Source organism: Balaenoptera ricei, chromosome 6, assembly GCF_028023285.1.
Source record: "Balaenoptera ricei isolate mBalRic1 chromosome 6, mBalRic1.hap2, whole genome shotgun sequence".
NCBI lineage: Eukaryota > Metazoa > Chordata > Mammalia > Artiodactyla > Balaenopteridae > Balaenoptera > Balaenoptera ricei.
In genome coordinates, this window is record NC_082644.1 from 114,850,571 (window position 1) to 114,872,044 (window position 21,474).

At 47.4% G+C, this 21,474-nt stretch overlaps 1 protein-coding gene across 3 annotated transcripts in view; it reads left to right on the forward strand.

Annotated features, from left to right (window-relative positions):
- The window catches only part of LRSAM1 (leucine rich repeat and sterile alpha motif containing 1), a 45,261-nt gene that overhangs the window by 1,090 nt on the left and 22,697 nt on the right, over window positions 1–21,474 (forward strand). For all 3 annotated transcript variants that reach the window (XM_059925668.1, XM_059925670.1, XM_059925669.1), the window contains 13 exons: window positions 638–741; window positions 1,041–1,097; window positions 1,605–1,649; window positions 3,388–3,465; window positions 4,614–4,682; window positions 6,462–6,546; window positions 7,544–7,665; window positions 8,592–8,682; window positions 14,964–15,094; window positions 19,100–19,129; window positions 19,552–19,674; window positions 20,051–20,190; window positions 21,034–21,078. In XM_059925668.1, the coding sequence (XP_059781651.1) occupies window positions 670–741; window positions 1,041–1,097; window positions 1,605–1,649; window positions 3,388–3,465; window positions 4,614–4,682; window positions 6,462–6,546; window positions 7,544–7,665; window positions 8,592–8,682; window positions 14,964–15,094; window positions 19,100–19,129; window positions 19,552–19,674; window positions 20,051–20,190; window positions 21,034–21,078 (1,088 nt within the window). In that variant the 5' untranslated portion in view covers window positions 638–669. The remainder of the gene's footprint in view (window positions 1–637; window positions 742–1,040; window positions 1,098–1,604; window positions 1,650–3,387; window positions 3,466–4,613; window positions 4,683–6,461; window positions 6,547–7,543; window positions 7,666–8,591; window positions 8,683–14,963; window positions 15,095–19,099; window positions 19,130–19,551; window positions 19,675–20,050; window positions 20,191–21,033; window positions 21,079–21,474) is intronic.

A 21,474-nucleotide genomic window follows, 5' to 3' on the forward strand; every position in this document is an offset into this window, starting at 1 on the left:
ATAAAGAGGGCTGTGGTGAGAATCAAATGGAATAATAACTGTGAGAGTGGCAAGATGCCTGAGAATTGCTGTTGAATTTTTATTTAGCTCAGAAATCTCTTTGGTTATGATGTAGTTGAGTTCCCCAGGGTCAAGGTCAGGGCTGGCTAAAGCCATGCAGTGTTTGGTTTGCTGATGCCACTCTGATAGTCTTTCAGGGCCTACAAGGGATTCATCAGCCAAGTCTGTTAGAGTCCTCAAGGAGCATCCTTGGGAAGGACCTGAGGAAACTTCTCCAAGTCAACCCCCTTGTCTAATGTGGAGGAGAGATGGGGGCCCAGAATGGGGAAAGGGTATGCCAGGGTCTCACAGTGGGTCAGGGGCAAATGTGGGCTCAAACCCCGGTCATCTGGCTTGCTGTTGTGCTCTTTCCACATACTGCTGCTTATTTTTAGTCAACAAAGAGCAAAGAGTGTTGAGCACCTGCTGTGCCAGGCTCAGGGCACAGACTGATGGTCAAGATGGACACAGCCCCTGCCCACAAGGAACATATAGTCCAGCAGATCAGCTACATGCTCTGTGTTACTATGCTACCTGTCCTGGGTGCTGGGGACCTGTGACAGAGTCCCCAGGCCCTAACTTCTCTCCTATGCCCTAGTGTTGTGAAGATTGCTCTAGGAAAAAGGAAGGATGCCACTCTTCTTCCGGAAGCGGAAACCCAGTGAGGAGGCTCGGAAACGGCTGGAGTACCAGATGTGTCTGGTGAGGGAAAATGGATTTCCTCTGAGTCCATCCCCATCACCACCTCTGCCCCATGCAACAGGGCTCCACACTGCACTTGCCCTCCATAAGCCGATCACACTTCTCATTACTCGTTCACGCCCTTCCCTGCTGGACCTCAAGCCCCATTAAAGCAGAGATCATTGGTCCACCTTCAAAATGGACTAGTTGAACCAGATGGTGTCTGTGATCTCTTGAAGCCCCTTAATCCTATGTCTCTTTGCCTGATTTGTCCACTCTGGAAGGATGGACCCTCTTTTTTTAACTCTTTTTATCCCTAGGCAAAAGAAGCTGGGGCAGATGACATTCTTGACATCTCTAAATGTGAGCTCTCAGAGGTAAACTGGGGTGGTGGTTTGCCTGTGAATTTTTGTCTGCCCTTCTTTCTTAGATCACGTGTCCCTAGGAAAGATAGATGTGAACTGAGGCTTTTAAAAGGCCAGAAGCTCCTGTCAAGAGGTGTTTCCTTAGATTTTGTTCTTGTCCGAGAGAATTGAGATGATCTTTTGGCTTCAACGTAGTCTTCAAGAGTCACAGACTCTAGAAAATGTACTCACGGATTCCTAGGGCACTGGGAGAGCCTGGGATTCTCTGCCAAGCATCAGAGATCTTTCTTTTGCCTCTCATAGCGTTCCTGATGGGGGTGGGGTGGTGGGTGGGCAGGCAGTCACCCGATAGCTGATTGGAAGGGAGGGCTGACCACCCGAGCAGTGTTCTTCCCAGCTTTCCCCAGGCTTCGACTTATTCACCTCCTGCCCTGTCTCTCCCCAACGCGTGTGCCACTCAGAACACAAGTTAAAAACTGGCAGGAGGGGAGGCACTGATTCTTTTTTATCTTATCTTAGATTCCATTTGGGGCTTTTGCAACATGCAAAGTTCTGCAGAAAAAGGTGAGACGGATCTTCATTTTCAGAGAATTATTTATTGCTTGTTTGCTTGTTTGCAATCAGGTGGGAATTCTAAGAGTTGTCTTCCTGGGACAGACATCCGCCTTCTCTCTGAATTGCACCCTTTCAGTCTGCAGCAGGTGTGTTCACCAGAGAGCAGGCTTTGGTATCAGGCAGCTCTGGCTTTGCAGTCCTGGCTTCGCCCCTCCTGAATTGGGCAACTTCCTTAGGCTCCTATATCTCAGTTTCTTCATCTGAGAAGACATCTGAAATGAAGACATCCGTAGTTCTACTCTCGCAGAGCTTTTATTAGAATTACAAGTGAGATAGGTAGGCAGGTAGAAAGAGATATAAATGCCCCGAGTATAATGCCTACCACATAGTAGACACTGAGTAACCGCATTGTTATTAATAATAAAAACTACGGGACTTCCCTGGTGGCGCAGTGGTTAAGAATCCACCTGCCAGTGCAGGGGACATGGATTCGAGCCCTGGTCCGGGAAGATCCTACATGCCACAGAGCACCTAAGCTCGTGCACCACAACTACTGCACCTGCGCTCTAGATCCCATGAGCCACAACTACTGAGCCCACGAGCCACAACTACTGAAGCCCGCGCGCCTCGAGCCCATGCTCTGCAGCAAGAGAAGCCACCACAATGAGAAGCCTACGCACCGCAACGAAGAGTATCCCCAGCTCGCCACAACTAGAGAAAGCCTGTGTGCAGCAACGAAGACCCAATGCGGCCAAAAATAAATTTTTTTTTTAAAGATTTATTGATTGATTGATTGATTGCTATGTTGGGTCTTCGTTTCTGTGCGAGGGCTTTCTCTAGTTGCGGCAAGCGGGGGCCACTCTTCATCGTGGCGCACGGGCCTCTCACTATCGTGGCCTCTCTTGTTGCAGACCACAGGCTCCAGACGCGCAGGCTCAGTAGTTGTGGCTCACGGGCCCAGTTGCTCCACGGCATGTGGGATCTTCCCAGACCAGGGCACGAACCCGTGTCCCCTGCATTAGCAGGCAGATTCTCAACCACTGCACCACCAGGGAAGCCCCAAAAATAAACTTATTTATTTATTTATTTATTTATTTATTTATTTAAATAATAATAATAATAACTACACTCATTTCATTCTGGTCACCCAGGGGAGATTAAGAGTGAAATGAATGATTTTTTCAGAAAGGCATTGCAGACTTGAATGCAGATAGGTAAGAGTATTCTAAATGAAGTATCTAGATGAAGGTAGGGAAAATGTGTTCCATAGCAACAGAGTAGTGAGCTCCTTGACACTGGCAGTATCCATGCAGGGGTTGCCACCTAACAAAAACAGCAACAGATGACTCGGATTGAGCGCTGGACCACTTGCCAGCCCTGGCCTGAGTGGTTTTTGTCTGTTAGCTTGTTAACCATCAATGGCAGCCCTCAGACAGGAATTTATTATTCTCTATTTTCCACAAGAAGATACTGAGGCTGAGGGAGGTTAAGATCAGGTCAGCTGCACGGGGATCCCTTCTCGGGATGGAAGGTAGAATTAGACCTCTAAGGTCCCTTTCACCCTGGAAGTTCCAGATTTTAAGGTCATCTGGTTCCACATTTGGAGAGATCCGTTGTGACATCTGCGAGAGCAGAGACCTGGGCAGGGCGGGGCCGCTAGCAGCCTGTGCTGAGCTGGCTGCCCCGCCTCCGGCCTTCCCTCCCTGCTCTTCTTCAGCCCAACACGTCAAAACTCTTCTCCACACAGGTGTTGATTGTCCACACGAATCACCTCACTTCCCTGCTTCCTAAATCCTGCAGCCTCCTGAGTCTCGCCACCATCAAGGTACTGGGGCCCTTCTCCCAGGCGTCGGGGACTCGGCGTGGTGTTGCAGCTGGCAGCCAGCATCCCTGCTCCCTTCACGCGTCCTCTGTCAGAGTTTATGCCAGACGTGCCTAGTGCCGTGGTGACTCTGGGGTTTAGTCAGCATGTTTTATCGGGCACCTTGTCTGTGCTTTGTGTGGGGTGCAGTTGCAAAGAGGACCAGCCACAGGCCCTGCCCTTAGAGAGCTAGGTGGAAAGGCAAACCAAAAGCTCATAGCAAGTGAGCTGGCAGAGAGCAGGGAGACCAATGGGCCCAAACAGGAAGGAATGGGAGGGACGCCAGGTGTTGTGTGGCCAGTGCGTGAAAGCTTGGTGAGCTGGGGCACCTCCCTCCTGACTGTCAGCTCCCCCAGGACGAGGACTGGGATATAGTCACAGTATATGTGAGGTGAGACCCCAGGGTGGTTCCACAGGAGCATAAGCTGTGGCAGTGGGTGTACACACTGGGAGAAAAGACTGGCAGCGCAGGCATCAAAGTGGTTTTTATGGCTCATGATGGTGTGCAGGGATTAGGGGTCGTTTTTACTTCTCTTCATTTTTCTGGTCCAACGTGCATTATTTTTATAATCAGAAAAAAGATAACCTTAAAAAGTGTTTATGTTTATGTATATATTTCATATGCATTTTATAGTACGTATGTGCACACACACACATATATATATATATCCTATTTTCTGCTCATTTTCATTATTAAAAACATTAGGAAATACAGTTAAGCATAAGGAAAAACATATAATTTCACACTCTAGGGAACTACTATCAATATTTTATTGCATATTTGGTAGTATTTTACTATGCAAATATGTATTTATACCATGAGGCGTTTTTAACGTGAATATCTATGCATACTGTTTCATAGCTTACTTTTTTCACTCAACAGTAGAAATAAATGTTTGGTAAATAAGAGAATGAAATGGTGTGATACTTTTAAAAAGGAAATGAGATGCAATGATCATTTCATTGGGGAGGAAGGGTTGGTGTTCCTGCTTTCAACACCAGAGGCATCGGGCACCCCTGCCCCACCTCACCCTTGTCTCTCTGGAGCCTGAAATCAGAGGGCCTTTCTCAGCTGGTGACTTCTAGGTGTTAAAATTGTTCCCCTTCCGCAGGTTCTGGATCTTCATGATAATCAGCTGACAGCCCTTCCTGATGATATAGGGCAGCTGACAGCCCTCCAGGTATGGCTTCAGGAAACAGAAAACCCACCTCTGACCACCTAAGTTAGAAATGGCAGCCACACAGACCTGGAATGTTCTGGTCGCGCTCTATCTAGCCAGGGCTGCACTTGGTGCCACCGGCTCCTCCCCCTTTGCTCTTGAGATGCCCAGTGATGGCGTCAACATAGCAGTCTGGGCTGTGGGCATCTCTCCACCATATTTTTGGCATGTGCTTTTGGGATTTCATCATGAGCTTCCACAACTTTAAAGAAAAAGAGCACCCAGAGAGTCTCCCTTTTCCAAACGATGAGTTCAGCACTCTGACTCACCGTGTCACTTCTGCGCCTCGTCAGTGGCAGCCCCTGCATTTACTGAGCGTTCACTGCATGCCAGCACCAAGCTCAGCGTTTCGCTTGCGCTGTCGATTGAGTGATTCCTCACAGCCACTCTGTGAGGCAGGTGTTAGCGTCATCCCCGGTTCACAGAGGAAGACGCGCTGCCCTTCACACTCAGATTAAAATCCCTTCTCTTCACTGTGCCCCCTCAGACGCTGTACGCTGGGCCCTCCTGTCTTCCCAGCCTCCTTTCCTTCTCTCTCCCCTCCACTGTCTGCACTCAACTCCTAAAACCCTCCGGCCCTCTGCGCCCCACCCCTGGCAGGGCCTCTCCACACGGATCTTCCTTCTGCCCGAGTGGCTCTTCCTCCGTCTCGGCCCAAATGTCCCTGCGAATCCTCCCCGACCTCCCCATCTAGGTGGATCCATCTTGTTCGCCTCTGTCTCAACCCGCGTATTTCCCTGAGAGCACTGATTGCAGCCTGTAATTACTAGTTATGCTCAGCTGGCTCCCCTCCTGAACTGTCATCTCTGTGCGGGCAGCGTCCTCACCTAGCGCACTGCCTCCCACGTGGAGGAGACTCAGGATGACTTGAATGAACTACCCTGCGAGGTGGGTGCTGTTATCACATTTACAGAAGAGAGAACGGGTCCAGAGGGATGACTGTAACTTGCCCAGGGTCACATGGAGAACATGTGGCTGAATAGTAGTAACTGCCCCCACTGAGAGAGACACACAATGAATACCTGGGTGTAGGATCTTTTGGGAATTGTTTACGTATATATTTTTGTAGAATTGCTGTATTCACTGTTTTGTAACCTTTGGATACCTGATAATAACTCGTAACCATCCTTTGGTTCATCAAATATTCATCTGCCACATTATTTTTAATGTGCTTTCTTTTCCATCATATCTATTTTTAATGGCTTCCTCGTGTGTCATCCTGTCAGCCTCGCTCACCTCACGATGCCCCATCCTGGAGGGAGTGTGGCCTTCGGGATCCAGTGAGCCCAGATTTCAATCCCGGCACCACCAGCTACCGGCCTTGACGCCTTGGGAAGATCCCATTGCCTTTATGCAGCTCAGCTTCCTTCTGCTAACACTGGGATAACTAGGCCTCATCACGTGCTGCCTCACCTGGATCCCTGAATCTGCTCGTCCCCTTCTTCCTCCCGCCCTGATTGTGGGGCCATTGTTGGCTATTTTGTGGTCAATATAAATGATACAACCTCAGCAAGAACTAGGTTCAAAGTCTGGCTTTGCCCTCCTGGACACATGACTTCACTGCTCTGAGCCTCAGTTTTCCCATCTCTCAAATGGGATCATAACAATCTTTATCTTCCTCACAGGGCTGTCAGGAGATAAAGAGGTGTGTGTGGTGCCCGGATGACGCCTGGCCTGAAGCAGGGTAGACACTGTTGTCTGTGTGTGCGCGTTCTCATACCATTTTTCCCTCTTTCTTAGGTCTTGAACGTGGAAAGGAATCAACTGACGTATCTCCCACGTTCCATTGGGAACCTGATCCAGCTGCAGACCCTCAACGTAAAAGGTAGGGGCCAGGAAGCCCTGTCCATGTGACCCTTGGTCAGCTCTGGGCTGACCCAGCCGGCATCCACAGGGTGCTCCTCCTGAGAACCATTGAGCACGAGGGCAGCCAGCCCCCAGGTGTCACTCTAAACTGTCTGACTTCCTGTTTAGTCCATCTGTCTTCATGGTAACCAGAGACAGGGCACCTGGAGGGTTCCTGTGACTCCTCCGAGCCAGGGCCTCACAGGGAGGAGGGCAGACGATGTTGACAGCTAGGCCCCCGAGGCTCAGTCATTGGTGTTTAGAACAGTGGTGGACTGACTGGGCGAGAGTGATTCTGAATAGCGCTTCCCGCCACTGAAGAGCACTTCCAAATTCAGCGGTGCTGTGAGCCTCATGACAAGTCCCTGAGGTAGGGAGAGGAAGGAGATCTTATCCCCAATTTACACGTGAGGAAAACGAGGCTCAGAGAGCAGTGACTTGCTCCAGACCACCCAGTGTGATAGTGACAGAGCCGAGATTCTAATGCGTGCCTCCCCGTACCCCCAACTCTTTCATTTCTTGTTGGCCTTAAGCACTTTCTGTACAGAATGCCCCAGTTTACCCATTTGTAACATATAAACAATGATAAAAATAATGGTACCCAACTTACTAATCACTTACTATGTGATAGGCACTGTGCTGAGCACCTCGTATGCATAATCTCATTGAATCCCTCAGTATTCCTATGAGGCCAAATAGTATTATCATCCGCATTTTACAGATGAGGAAACTGTGGTCCAGGGAGGCCGTCAGTTTTCCAAAGTCACTCAGCTAATAAGTGGTGGAATGGGAACTTGAACCCAGGTCACTGAAACTCCACTGCCGTGATTTTCCTTATGGAGCCTCAGGTTCCAGGCCCTGGCACATGCCCCAGGCTCAGAGGGGGGCACCCTCCTCCCTGAGTCCTCACGGGAGTCAGGCAGGAAGATGGTGAAGGGGTTTTGGGGTGCTGAGCTGTGCCATTGGGATCCCTCCAGACAATAGGCTGAAGGAGCTTCCAGACACCTTGGGGGAGCTTCGGAGCCTGCGTACTCTCGACATCAGTGAAAGCGAGATTCAGAGGTTGCCGCAGATGCTGGCACACGTTCGAACCCTGGAGGTAGGTGGCGAGATGTTCTCACCTGGGGTCCTAGCTGGCCTTCCCACCGCTCCCCTCCCACATTCCTGGAGGCCTGCCCTGGTCACAGGGTGCTGGGGTCACAGAGATCTCAACGTCCTCAGGGGCTCACAGAGCCTGAAGTGTGAACTGTTGTAATTATGTGACTTTTGCTGCCATGATGGAGGCAGAAAAGCAGATTTCTAGAGTGAAGAGATAATGCCAAATCCTGATGGGGTTAATTAACATTCTGTGAAAGACATGGTATTTGAGCCAGACCTTGAAAGAGGAAAAAGCTTTGGAGAAGTAGACACAGGTAACGGGAGCATTCCAGGTGGAGGAAACAGTTTGGGAAAAGGCAGGAGGTGGGAAAGCCCAGGACATGTTAAGGGAAGAGCAGGGAAGCTGATGTGGTTGGAAGTTGCTGTGCCTGGAGGGTCCAGGGCATAAAGAGCCCGGGCGCCGTCAGGGAGGGAGTGGCCTCAGCTTGGAGCTGCAGAAACTGAGATTCATCAGAGCAGGGGGTAGTGGGCAGGGGAAGGTGAGCACTGGGGACACTGTGTTAGTCTCCCAGGGCTACCCTAACGAAGCACCCCAGGCTGGGGAGCTTAAACAATAGACTTTTCTTCTCTCACGTTCCTGGAGGCTGGAAGTCCAAGATCAAGGTCTCGGCAGGGTTGGTTTCTTCTGAGGCCTCTCTCCTTGGCTTGTGGACGGCTGTCTTCTCCCTGTGTCCTCACATCGTCCTCCCTCAGTATGTGTCTGTGTCCTAATTTCCTCATCTTTTAAGGACACCAGTTGATACTGGATTAGAGCCCAGACAGGTGACTTTGTTTCAAACTTGATTACCTCCTTAAAGACGTTACATCTTGATCGTGTTGAGCAGTGAAGTGAACGACATATAAAGAGGGGTCCCCTTGTGTCTGCAGACTCTGAGCCTGGACGCGTCATCCATGGTCTACCCCCCACAGGAGGTGTGCGGCGCCGGCACCAAGGCCATTCAGCAGTTCCTCTGCAAAGGTAAAGCCAGGCAGCCTGCCTCCTTCACTCAGTAAGCACCAGACGTGACCCCGGGACTGCTCTGCGCCAGCCAGGTGACTGGGGGAGGCCACGGTCCCTGCCTGCTCAGAGCTCTCCAGATCTGGCAGGAGTAACAGGCAAAGCAGATCGTCACACTAGGAAGTACGATTACCGATCGTGGCTACAAGAGAGTAGAACGGGGCGTCTGGTTTAGGCTGGGCCCTCGGGGAAGGTCTTTCCAAGAAAGTGGCTCGACTGAAACCTGAGGGATGATTAGAAAAGAGAGAAGGATGTTCCTGGCAGAAGGAGGTGCATGTTGAAGGGCCTGGAGGGGCGGGGGAGTAGGAAGCATGACGGAGAGAAGGCCAAGTGGCTGGGCGCAAAAGTAGAGGCGGGAGGAACAGACGAGGCTGGAGAGGGCACCTGGCCGGTATCAAACAGGAAAGGGATTTGATCAGATTTGCTTTTTACAAGACCACTCCAGCTGCAGTAAAGAGGAGGGATTGGAGGAAGCAAGGACGGGGACCAGTTAGGAAGTCATTGGGGTCGTCCAGGAGAGAGGCCACCGTGGGTTGGACTTGGAGGAGTGGCTAGAAGCCAGGGCCACCCCTGGACTGGGTGCCAGGAGGGGAAAGCAGTGTACCCAGTTACCTCCTGTCAGCCTGGATGTTCTTAATTAGGGGCTCTTGTCCACCTGTGGAAATTTTAGAACATGGTCAAGACTTGCATACATATGGTCATCTGATTTATGACAGAGGTGCCATTGCAAAGCAATGAGAAGGAAAAGCAAAGGTCTTTTCAATAAACAATTCTGATATTGTTTATCCAAATCAATTGGATATTCATGTGGGAAAAAAAAGAACATTAACCTCTTCCTTGGACAGGCAGCACTAACCATAAAAGACTGATAGATTAGATTTCATTAAATCAAAAACTTCTTCTCTTCAAAAAACACCATATGGGGAAAGAAAAGGCAAGCCATAAAGTTGGAGTTGATATCTGCAATGCATACATATCCAACAAAGGACTTATTCCTAGGAGATAAAAAGAACTTCTACAGATCAATAAGGAAAAGCTGTTGTCAAAAGACTTGAATTGGAATTTTATAGAAGAGAATATCCAGAGGGCCAATAGTATCTGAAAAAAGTGCTCAACATCGTTTTAGTCAATTAAAAAAATGCAAATTAACCCAGGGATGCAAGGATTCTTCAATATACTCAGATCAGTCAATGTGATACACCACATTAACAAATTAAGGACTAAAAACCATATGATCATCTCAATAGATGCAGAAAAAGCTTTTGACAAAATTCAACACCGATTTATGACAAAAACTCTCCAGAAAATGGGCATAGAGGGAACCTACCTCAACATAATAAAGGCCATATATGACAAACCCACAACAAGCACCGTACTCAGTGGTGAAAAACTGAAAGCATTTCCACTAAGATCAGGAACAAGACAAGGATGTCCACTCTCACCACTCTTATTCAACATAGTTTTGGAAGTCCTAGCCACAGCAGTCAGAGAAGGAAAAGAAATAAAAGGAATCCAAATTGGAAAAGAAGAAGTAAAACTGTCACTGTTTGCCAATGACATGATACTATACATAGAAAATCCTAAAGATGCCACCAGAAAACTACTAGAACTAATCAATGAGTTTGGTGAGGTTGCAGGATACAAAATTAACGCACAGAAATCTCTTGCATTCCTATACACCAACAACGAAAAATCAGAAAGAGAAATTAAGGAAACACTCCCATTTACCATTGCAACAGAAAGAATAAAATACCTAGGAATAAACCTGCGTAAGGAGGTGAAAGACTTGTACTCAGAAAACTATAAAACACTGATGAAAGAAATCAAAGATAACATGAACAAACGGAGAAATATACCATGTTCTTGGATTGGAAGAATCAATATTGTGAAAATGACTATACTACCCAAAGCAATCTACAGATTCAGTGCAATCCCTATCAAACTACCAATGGCATTCTTCACAGAATTAGAACAAAAAATCTTACAATTCATATGGAAACACAAAAGACTCCGAATAGCCAAAGCATTCTTGAGAAAGAAAAACGGAGCTGGAGGAATCAGGCTCCTGGACTTCAGACTATACTACAAAGCTACAGTAATCCAGACAATATGGTACTGGCACAGAAACAGAAATATATATCAATGGTACAGGATAGAATGCCCAGAGATAAACCCACACACATATGGGCACCTAATTTATGACAAAGGAGGCAAGAACATACAATGGAGAAAAGACAGCCTCTTCAATAAGTGGTGCTGGGAGAACTGGACAGTTTACATGTAAAAGAATGAAATTAGAACACTCCCTAACACCATACACAAAAATAAACTCCAAATGGATTAAAGACCTAAATATAAGACCAGACACTATAAAACTCTTAGAGGAAAACATAGGAAAAACACTCTTTACATAAACCACAGCAAGATCTTTTTTGACCCACCTTCTAGAGTAACAGAAATAAAAACAAAAACAAACAAATGGGACTTAATTAAACTTAAAAGCTTTTGCACAGCAAAGGAAACCATAAACAAGACAAAAAGACAACCCTCAGAATGGGAGAAAATATTTACAAATGAAACAACAGACAAAGGATTAATCTCCAAAATATACAAACAGCTCATGGAGCTCAATATCAAGAAAACAAACAATCCAGTTAAAAAATGGGTGGAACAAGAGGGAGGAGTTATGGGGATATATGTTTATGTATAGCTGATTCACTTTGTTATACAGCAGAAACTAACACACCATTGTAAAGCAATTATACTCCAATAAAGATGTTAAAAAAAAAAAAAGGGTGGAAGACCTAAATAGACATTTCACCAAGGAAGACATACAGATGGCCAAGAGGCACATGAAAAGATGCTCAACATCACTAATTATTAGAGAAATGCAAATCAAAACTACAATGAGGTATCACCTCACGCCGGTCAGAATGGCCATTATCAAAAAAGCTAGAATCAATAAATGCTGGAAAGGGTGTGGTGAAAAGGGAACCCTCCTACACTGTTGGTGGGAATGTAAATTGATACAACCACTATGGAAAACAGTATGGAGTTTCCTTAAAAAACTAAAAATAGAACTACCATACAACCCAGCAATCCCACTACTGGGCATATACCCTGAGAAAACCATAATTCAAAAAGAGACATGCACCACAATGTTCATTGCAGCACTATTTACAATAGCCAGGACATGGAATCAACCTAAATGTCCATCAACAGATGAATGGATAAGGAAGATGTGGCACATATATACAATGGAATATTACTCAGCCATAAAAAGAAACAAAACTGAGTTATTTGTAGTGAGGTGGATGGAGTAGAGTGTCATACAGTGTGAAGTAAGTCAGAAAGAGAAAAACAAATACCGTATGCTAACGCATATATATGGAATCTAAAAAAAAAAAAAGTACTGATGAACCTAGTTGTTGCAGGGCAGGAATAAAGAGGTAGACATAGAGAATGGACTTGATGACATGGGGTGGGAGGGCAAAGCTGGGATGAAGTGAGAGTAGCATCGACATATATACACTACCGAATGTAAAATAGTTGGCTGGTGGGAAGCAGCAGCATAGCACAGGAAGATCGGCTCGGTGCTTTGCAATGACCTAGAGGGGTGGGATAGGGAGGTTGGGCGGGAGGCTCAAGAGGGAGGGGATATGGGGACATGTTTATGCATATGGCTGATTTGCTTTGTTGTGCAACAGAAACTAACACAGTATTGTGAAGCAATTATACTCCAATAAAGATCTATTTTAAAAAATGCAAATTAAGACTGCAGAGGACTTCCCTGGTGGCATAGTGGTTAAGAATCCGCCTGCCGAGGCAGGGGACATGGGTTCGAGCCCTGGTCCGGGAAGATCCCACATGCCATGGAGCAACTAAGCCCATGCGCCACAACTACTGAGCCTGCACTCTAGAGCCCGCGAGCCACAACTACAGAGCCCAGGTGCCACAACTACTAAAGCCCGTGTGCCTACAGCCTGTGCTCCGCAACAAGAGAAGCCACCGCAATGAGAAGCCCATGTACCACAATAAAGAGTAGCCCCCGCTCACCACAACTAGAGAAAGCCCACGTGCAGCAATGAAGACCCAATGCAGCCAAAAATAAATAAATAAATTATTTTTTTTAAAAAAAGACTGCAAAGAAATACTTAAACCCTAAGACACCCACTAACATGGCCAAAGTTAATCTGTTGATACCAAGAATTGGGAAGATGTGGAGCAGCTGGAGCTTCCATACTCTGCCGATGGGAGCATGAACCTGAAAAGACTTCAGAAAATTGTCAGTATCTACTCAAGCTGAACATTCAAATACCCTATGACCCATTGGCTCCATACCTCGGTAGGTGCCCAAGAGAGAAATGCGTATGAACAAATGCCCAAAGCTACGTATGGAAATACTCATAGCAGGACTATTCGTAACGTAGTAGAGTGGTAAGCTGTTTTATACTCACAAATGAGCACCACACAGCAACCAGAAAGAACAAGCTGCTGCTGTGCTCAACAAGCTGGATGAGCTCACGGACACGTGTGGAGTGAGAGAAGCCAGACACAAAGGAACATGCACTTTCATCAGCACCTGAGCTCTGAACCAACCCTGATTCCTGCTTCTGAGAGTGTGTTCACTTTTAAACATTCATCAAGCTGTTCATGAAGATTTTGTGTTCTTTTCTGTGTGTATGTTATACTGCAGTTAAAAAGGAAAGAGAAGTTACACGTGCATCACACAACAGCTAATCAGGCCATGTATCTACCAAATTAATCTTTGAGCAGCAGGTGATTGTAATGGGTACCCCAGCCAATGGTCGAGCTAGACCAAACCGTTTATTTTAAAAGATTTTAAAGTTATGCAATAGTAGGTGTACAAAAGACGTAAGGAATAAAGCAGTGAATATATGTATACCTACTATACAGTTTAAAAAATAACCCGGGGACTTCCCTGGCGGTCCAGTGGTTAGGACTTAGCGATTTCACTGCTGGGGCCTGGGTTCATTCCCTGGTTGGGGAACCAAGATCCCACAAGCCAGGCAGTGCAACCGAAAAAAAAAAAAAAAAATCCTTCAGTTTGTTTAAACTGTGTAGCAGGTATATGTATGTACGTAAAATTGTTGGTTTCACTCCTTTAAAAACATAAAAGAAAAAAAACCCACAGAAGATGTCATACTAGGTGATTCTATGCCCTGCTTTTTTCACTCAAGAATAGGTCTTGGGCCTTTTCCTATCCCAGAATGTGTGGATCTGCCTTGTTGTAAACTGCTGTAGAGTATTTCACATGGCGGAGCCCCATTGCTTATGCATGGAAGTTATTTCGAGTTTTCCCCTGGAATGCATGTTTTACCCCACACCTCTCTGGCAGGCAATAGTAGGGTTGGTAGGTGAAGGAGGGACAAGCACTCTGTGTTGCCTCTGAAGAGGTTACATAAGTTTACATTCCATGAGGAGTACCTGAGAGGACTCTTCTTCCCCACAACCTGGCTAATGCTTGGTGAGATCTTTAAAAGTCTTCTAATCTGATGGGTAAACAAGAGAGCCTATTATTACTTTAATGTAATTTCCTTGATTATTTGAATATTTTTTCATATGGCTACTGCCCATTTTTAGTATTTCTTGTGAATTGCCTATTTATATCCTTTGGTAGGGGAAAAAAAGGTGACTTTGACTACACTAAAATCTAAACAACTTTACCTCAAAAGGATACTATCATCAAAGTTAAAAAGACAAGTTAACAACTGGAAGAAGATAGTTGCAACATATATTATAGACCCAAGGTTATTAACTACAATATGTAAAGAGCACCTACAAATCAGCAAGAATAAGGCAGAATGGGCAAAGATTATGAATCCTTTCAGATGATGCAGGAGGACACTACACAGGGCCAGAGAAGGCAAGCATCTTGCCCGTGCACAGGAAATTATGGGTAAAGCTGGGTGTTGGACCCAGGCTTCTTTACTAAGTTCAGGCTTTTTCCATCACCTCATTCTCACTTGGATGGTGAAGAGGCAGGTGGGGGTGGGTGGGGGGGCGGTGTGGTATTCACTCAGCTGATGCTTATTGAGCTCTTGCCACATTTAAGGCCCAGGCGTTAGGGCTGTGAGCAGCGTAGGAGGGCTCAGCGTCTAGTAGAGGGCGCAGTGGACTGAGGCGGGGGCGGGGTGGTGGGTGAGAGCGGCAGGAGTGAACTGTTCTGGGTTCCGAGGTTGTCTCCTCCCTCCTGGTTAGCTGGTGTCTGTCTCTTGCAGCGTCAGGGCTGGAATACTACCCCCCTTCTCAGTACCTGCTGCCAGTCCTGGAGCAAGATGGAGCCGAGAACTCCCGGGACAGCCCCAATGGGCCCACGGACAGATTCTCCAGCGAGGAGGTAGAATGGCAGGTAAGGCGCACCTAATTCCTGGCGTGTGGAGTTGGGGCAGGGAGTACGCAGGCGCTCTGGGCACTGGGGAGACGTTCAGAGCGTCAGCCCCCGGATTCTTCCGTCAAACTAGAATTCACCTCCCTTCAAACCCGTGTGCTTAGAAGCTTTCACAAGGCTTCCTTGGTGGCCTCACCCCACTAGCTCACCAGCAACAGCCTTGCCATGCTCCGCTCTGTCCCTGAACCCCTGGGGGCCTTTGAACCCCTCTGCTGGAATTCTCCCCACTCACCTTCTCCTAATAACTCAGTCTCATCCTTCAGTTCCTAGTTGAAACATCGTGTCCTCTGAGTAAGCCTTCCCTGACACAGCAGCCCAGTTCAGGTCTGTGCATGTGCTCAGAATGCCCCGTGCATTTCCTCGGGAGCACCTATGCTGCTGAACTCAGGTTCAGCTGCTCGTCGTTCAGGAATCCAATACTGAGAGACAAGTGTTGGGTAAAAGGAAAGATAGCTGTATTGGGGAAGCTGGCAATCCTGGGAGGAAGGTAGATTCGTGTCCCAAGGAACCAACTCTCCACTGTCAATCATGGGGCAAGAGCTTCTAAAGGGGAGTTTCAGGGGTGTATAGGCAGAAGGGGGGGGCTAAGTGCAGAGCAGCTCTGACAGTCATCTTGAAGTTGGTCGGGTGGCGGCCTCATCAGCATCATCTTGATTGTTTTAGGTACAGTTAATCTTTAACTCCAGGGTCAGTTTGTTCCCATTTCCTTGAGATTAATTCCTGGAATTGTGTGAGATGGAGCAGTTTGTCATGGCTACAGTCTGGTCATCATGTAGTTAATTCCTTCCACCTGTGGCAGTTTCAGTATCTGCAAAACAGCTCAAAGGACGTGGCTCAGAATGTTATCTATAGCCCTTGAGGAGGAACTAAAGGTCCTTGACTTTGTTTAATGGCTAAACTATTCTTATTTTGCCTTGCTTGACTGTTTTCCTTTGCTTGTGTATTTTCTCATTTCTCTGGTTAAGTTTCTTCTTTGGCTAAAGTTTCTCTACAGACAAGGGGCAGGTGGAGGACATTATGGGCGGGGAGGGGCAGAATCTGTCCTGGGAAGGTACCCTAGGGCCCTGCTCCGTTACAATCACAGCTCTAAATTACAAGAAGAATTACATGGAAGAGGATTTGTTTACTGTGTGTCTCCCTGCTGGATGGAGCTTCGGGGCGGTGGCCTTCCCGGGTCCCTGGGGGTGAACTAGAGTAGGTCAGGAATGGAGGAGGAAGTTCAGAAACTGCCTCTGCCCCCCACCTGTCTGCTTCCCCCCCCCCCGGAGGCCCACAAACCAGGGCCTCCGATGGCTGGGAAAGGGGGCACCAGCTGTAGCCAGTTGGGCTTCATATCTTCCAGTGATTTTTTTTTTTTTTTTTTTTGATTATTCTCTGGTTCCCTGATGCCACCCTTCCCCGTATTCCAGCACTGCTGTGAAGGCTTTTGTAGGGTTACGCTTCCTCTGACAGCTCAGTGAGAATTCGAGAGGGAGGAGATTACTGTCCAGGAAAATTGTGTCAATTTATGCTCTCAAAGTATTTGCAACATATATTTCTGATGAAGGATTAGCAGACTGAACATACAAAGAACTCTTTGGAATCAATATGAAACAGAAAACCATCCTAAGAGAAGAAATAGACCAAAGATATATCAATAGGTACTTTACAGAATAAAATAGTACAAATGATCAATAAGTATGAAAAAATGCCCAGCTTCACTAGTAGTTAGGAACAGGTCAATTAAAACAATGAAATGCCATTTTCCTCCTCAGATTGGCACAGATTTCACTATGATAATTTCTATTAGCCAGAGTGTGGGGAAACAGTGGCCCCATAAATTGGTCTTGGGAATGGAAATCAGTATCCCCACTGTTGAAGATAACTTGACAAAATATGTCAACATTTCAAATGGGCACAGCCCACAATCCAGAAGTTCCATTTCTCAGTATATACCCCAGAGAAACACTTGCACAAAGAGACACTCAGAGGAATGTTCGTTGCAGCCTTACTTATAGTAGTGAAGTATTGGCAGCCCCCAAGATGTCTATCAGTGGGAAGAGGCTGAACTGACATGTCCTATTCATACGGTGAGAAAGATCTCTTCAGACTTGGGTCACAGGACAGGTGGATAAGTGAAAAGGACAACTTGAACACAATGAAAATATTCAATAATATATTTCCATTTTTATGTTTTAAAAGGAGGTTCAAATACATAAGAAAAAAGATCAGTAATTGCCAGTGACTGGGAGTAAGAGGAGGGTTTGATGACAGGGGCACAAGGGAATTTAGGGGGTTATGGAACTGGTCTACATCTTGATGGTAGTGATGATTACAATACTGTATGCAATTGTCAAAACTCATAGAGCTGTACATTTCTCCAAAAGGATGGATTTTACAGTATGTAAATTATATCTTCATTAAAAAATGCTTATATATATATGCACGCACATACAAATATGTATTTTTCCAAAGGCACAAATTGTATGTAAGTAGCTGCATGGGCTTGGGTCTGATAATGATGTTTACATGGGGGCGGGGGATTGGGAGCATGGAGGGGGGTTGGGAGGGAATCAGGATTAGGCCCAGGAGTGGTCAATGGGTACTTCTTATTTTTTTATTTTTTATAAATTTATTTATTAATTTATTTATTTTGGCTGCATTGGGTCTTCGCTGCTGCGCGCGGGCTTTCTCTAGTTGAGACGAGCGGGGGCTACCCTACGTTGCAGTGTGCGGGCTTCTCATTGCGGTGGTTTCTCTTGTTGTGGAGCACGGGCTCTAGGCGCGCGGGTTTCGGTAGCTATGGCTTGCAGGCTCTAGAGCGCAGGCTCAGTAGTTGTGGCTCGCGGGCTTAGTTGCTCCGCGGCCTGTGAGATCTTCCCAAACCAGGGCTCGAACCCGTGTCCCCTTGCCTTGGCAGGCAGATTCTTAACCACTGCGCCACCAGGGAAGTCCCAATGGGTACTTTTATATGCATGGGTTTTTTTACAAGGAGAATATATTCAGATGTTATTTGTATAATTAAAGATTAACTTAAGATTTTTCCTATGCTGAGGTAGGAGGAAAATTTTTTATTTCTTTATAGGATGCTGCTTTTACAGCTCAGACAGACACTGATCCTGGTCTCAGAGCCACACGACTAAATAGAAGGGCTGCTTAAAAAAAAAAAAAAAGTGTGTGTGCGCGCGCGCATGCTAATGTTTGATTACAAAACTAGTTCACGCGCCTTGTTGTAAATCTAAACAATACAGAAACAGATGAAGTGAATGTCACCCCTCCTACCCTGCAGTCCCACCCCCTGGAGGAATCGCCATGAGCTGATTAATGAACCTCCTTTGTAGCTTTTGTCTCAACAACCACAAAGCTCAGACTTGAGCTTTGATGGTGGTGTTTTTACACGAGTGGAACCATGCTGCACCCACAGTGAAAGATGGCAGACATCCTCCTCTAGCTACACCCTCATTCGTCCCATCGTTTGACAGTTGTGTAATGATCCATTGTGTGGATGAACCACGACTTATTGAAGTCATCGCATTGTGATGGACATTTGAGCTATTTCCAGTGCTTTCACTCTTTTGAACAATTCCTCAGGAACTTGAGCACACACCTCTGGGCATTTGTAAGTGTTTTGGTGGCTGGAGCTGGGTACTTGCAGGTGTGTTGTGCAGACATACAAGGGAATCAGATACCCATTCTTGGTCTCCTTTTCGGAGCACCATGCCTTCTCAGTGCTGCATCAACAGAACTGCCTTGAAGACCTTCCTACAGTGGGCCAAGCCCAGTGGTTCTCAACCCTCGTGTCCACCAGAACCATCTGGAACCCTTTATCAAACAAGCATCCCCCTCATCCCACCCGCCCCAGCCCTCTGATGCAGTCCTCTGGACGCGCCTGCAAATCTGAGTGGTGTCAGGCTGCCCCGGGGACTCTGTCCAGTGAGGACCGCTGCTGCCCACCTTCTCTTGACCCCACTCTTTTTTTCCTCCCAGAATAGGTTCTCAGACTATGAGAAGAGGAAGGTAAGAAAATGCCTTTTGTCCTCTTGTCACTTTTCTTCTCATTAAACATCTCAACTATTATAAAAGATTTGAGGAAACAAGTTCTTCCTGGCTCTAAATTAGAGGGTAAAGTAACTCTTTCCCCTTACATACGTTGCCTCACCACAGTCTCACGCAGTCTCGGTGGCTGGGAGGGTGTCTCCATTTGACAGATGAGAAGACTGAGGCTTGGAGAGGTTGAGCCTAACCCCAGGCTCTAACCCACTAGCCTGTGCCAGTGAAGAGCCCGTTTTATTATTACAGTCGGGCCCTGCGGGGGTGAGGCTCAGTGTTCAGACCTGTCGCCTGTATCGTTCAGAGTTGGGGGCTGGATTCCCCCTGCTGTCATGTCCTAACACCCACAGAGCCTGTGCCAGTACTCACCAGGATCTACATTCTTGCAGGAACAAAAGATGCTGGAGAAACTCGAGTTCGAACGGCGCCTGGAACTCGGGCAGCGAGAGCACGCCCAGCTCCTTCAGCAGAGCAACAGCCAGAAGGATGAGATCCTTCAGACGGTCAAGGAGGTTCGTGAGCGGCTAAGTGGGGTCAGGCCTGTCTGCTCCCTCTGCCAGGGGCCTCCTGACTCAGGCTGAGGTCCCTCTGCTGTGGGAAGGCGGTGGGAGTGAGCTCTCTCACTTCCCCCTCCAGGACATGGGGTGGGGGTGGGGGGGTTGTCCATACAGATCACCTCATCCAGCCTCCTCCGGTGCCTGGACACCCTGAGGCCTAGACACACCTGGTCCAAGGTCATGCGGAAAGGGCTGGCAGGACAGAGACAGGAAACCTAGTCTCCGCATCCCAGGCCAGGGCCCATGACTGCTGCCCTGTGGCGTCGGGGGGTGGGGGCGTGGGGGGGTGGTCCCCCCCACTGACTCGGGACCTCTGCCTGTCCTGCCGCAGGAGCAGTCCCGGCTGGAGCAGGGCCTGAGCGAGCGCCAGCGCTACCTGGATGCGGAGCGTCAGCGGCTGCAGGAGCAGCTGAAGCAGACAGAGCAGAGCATCTCCAACCGGATCCAGAAGCTCCTGCAGGAGAATCAGAGGTCAGGCTCCCATCCAGCCGCCCCCGGACCCAGAGACCTTCCCCCACCTGATACCCTTTGAGGAGCTCAGGATAGAGGTCCATTTCTCCCTCACGGTCTCTGATTCTGCCCAAGGTCTCGGTGCTGCAATTCACACCAACTTAAAAAGAAGGTGATCTGGGCATGACCAGGTTTGCCTCTTGTTTTGGGGCTGCTACTGATTGGACCTTTGCCTCCCAAGTTTCCCATCTGTAAAATAAGTAGGGTTTAACAAGTCAGAATCACATCCTGCGCCAACATTTTGGGTTTCAAGTCACCAGTCACACTGAGGACAGCCATTTGCCTTATAGTGAGATTGGCCTTAACACAGATCCTGTCCAAGGCAAGAGCTGCAGGGAGCAGATCAGATGGAGGTCTCAAGGAGCCCGAGAAGGGTTAGTTGGGGGTCTCTTGGGGAAAGATTTCAGAAACAGGCTTCCCCCGCCATTGCTTCCAGCCTCCCTTTCCACTGTCCTCTGAGTCTCTTTCTCCTCCCTCGCCCGCAGTTACGCAGAGCCGGAGGGAGCCGGCTAGCCTGCTGTGCACAGCGCGCTCACCACCGAGGGCGCCCGTGAAAGCTGCCATCTGTTGAGTGCTTGTTACATGCCAGGCGCTTTTTATTTTCTCATTCACTCATTACCAACAGTCCATGAAGTTTTAAATTATTATTTCCATTTCACAGATGAGGAGCTGGGGTTTGGAGTGGTTGAGGAATTGGCCTGAGAACACAGAGGCCCTAAGTGGTCGGTGCCTAAGCCCCCCTGAGCCATTCTGTTGGAAATGGGCCCGCTGGTGACTACAGGCTTTTCATGGTTTCCTCCACAGGCAAAAGAAAAGTTCCGAGATTCTGAAGTCGCTGGAAAATGAAAGGTAAGCGTTCTGCTCTAGTGTTTTTTTTGGGCGCTGCCTTCCTTCCTGGGGATGCATGGCTCTGGGGAGAGAAGGTCTTGTGATTCTCAAGGATTATGCCAGAAAGTTTTCCTAAAGCTATGAGGAGATTCACCTCAGGGAGTATTGAATTAGAAAGAATCGCTGCCTTCAAGTTTGTTAAAGCACATAGACACTCCTGAGAAAAATTCAGAGACGTGAATAAGAATGTATATATAATGTCCTACTATATTTTTAGAATAAAAAAATAGAAAAAAGTCCACATTTCTGGGAAGAAAAACTTGATTACGTAAATTATGTACAGAGGAATAATCTGTAACCATTAAATATCTTATAGAAGAACATTCCTTATTAAGGGAAATACACCATATTGCTAAG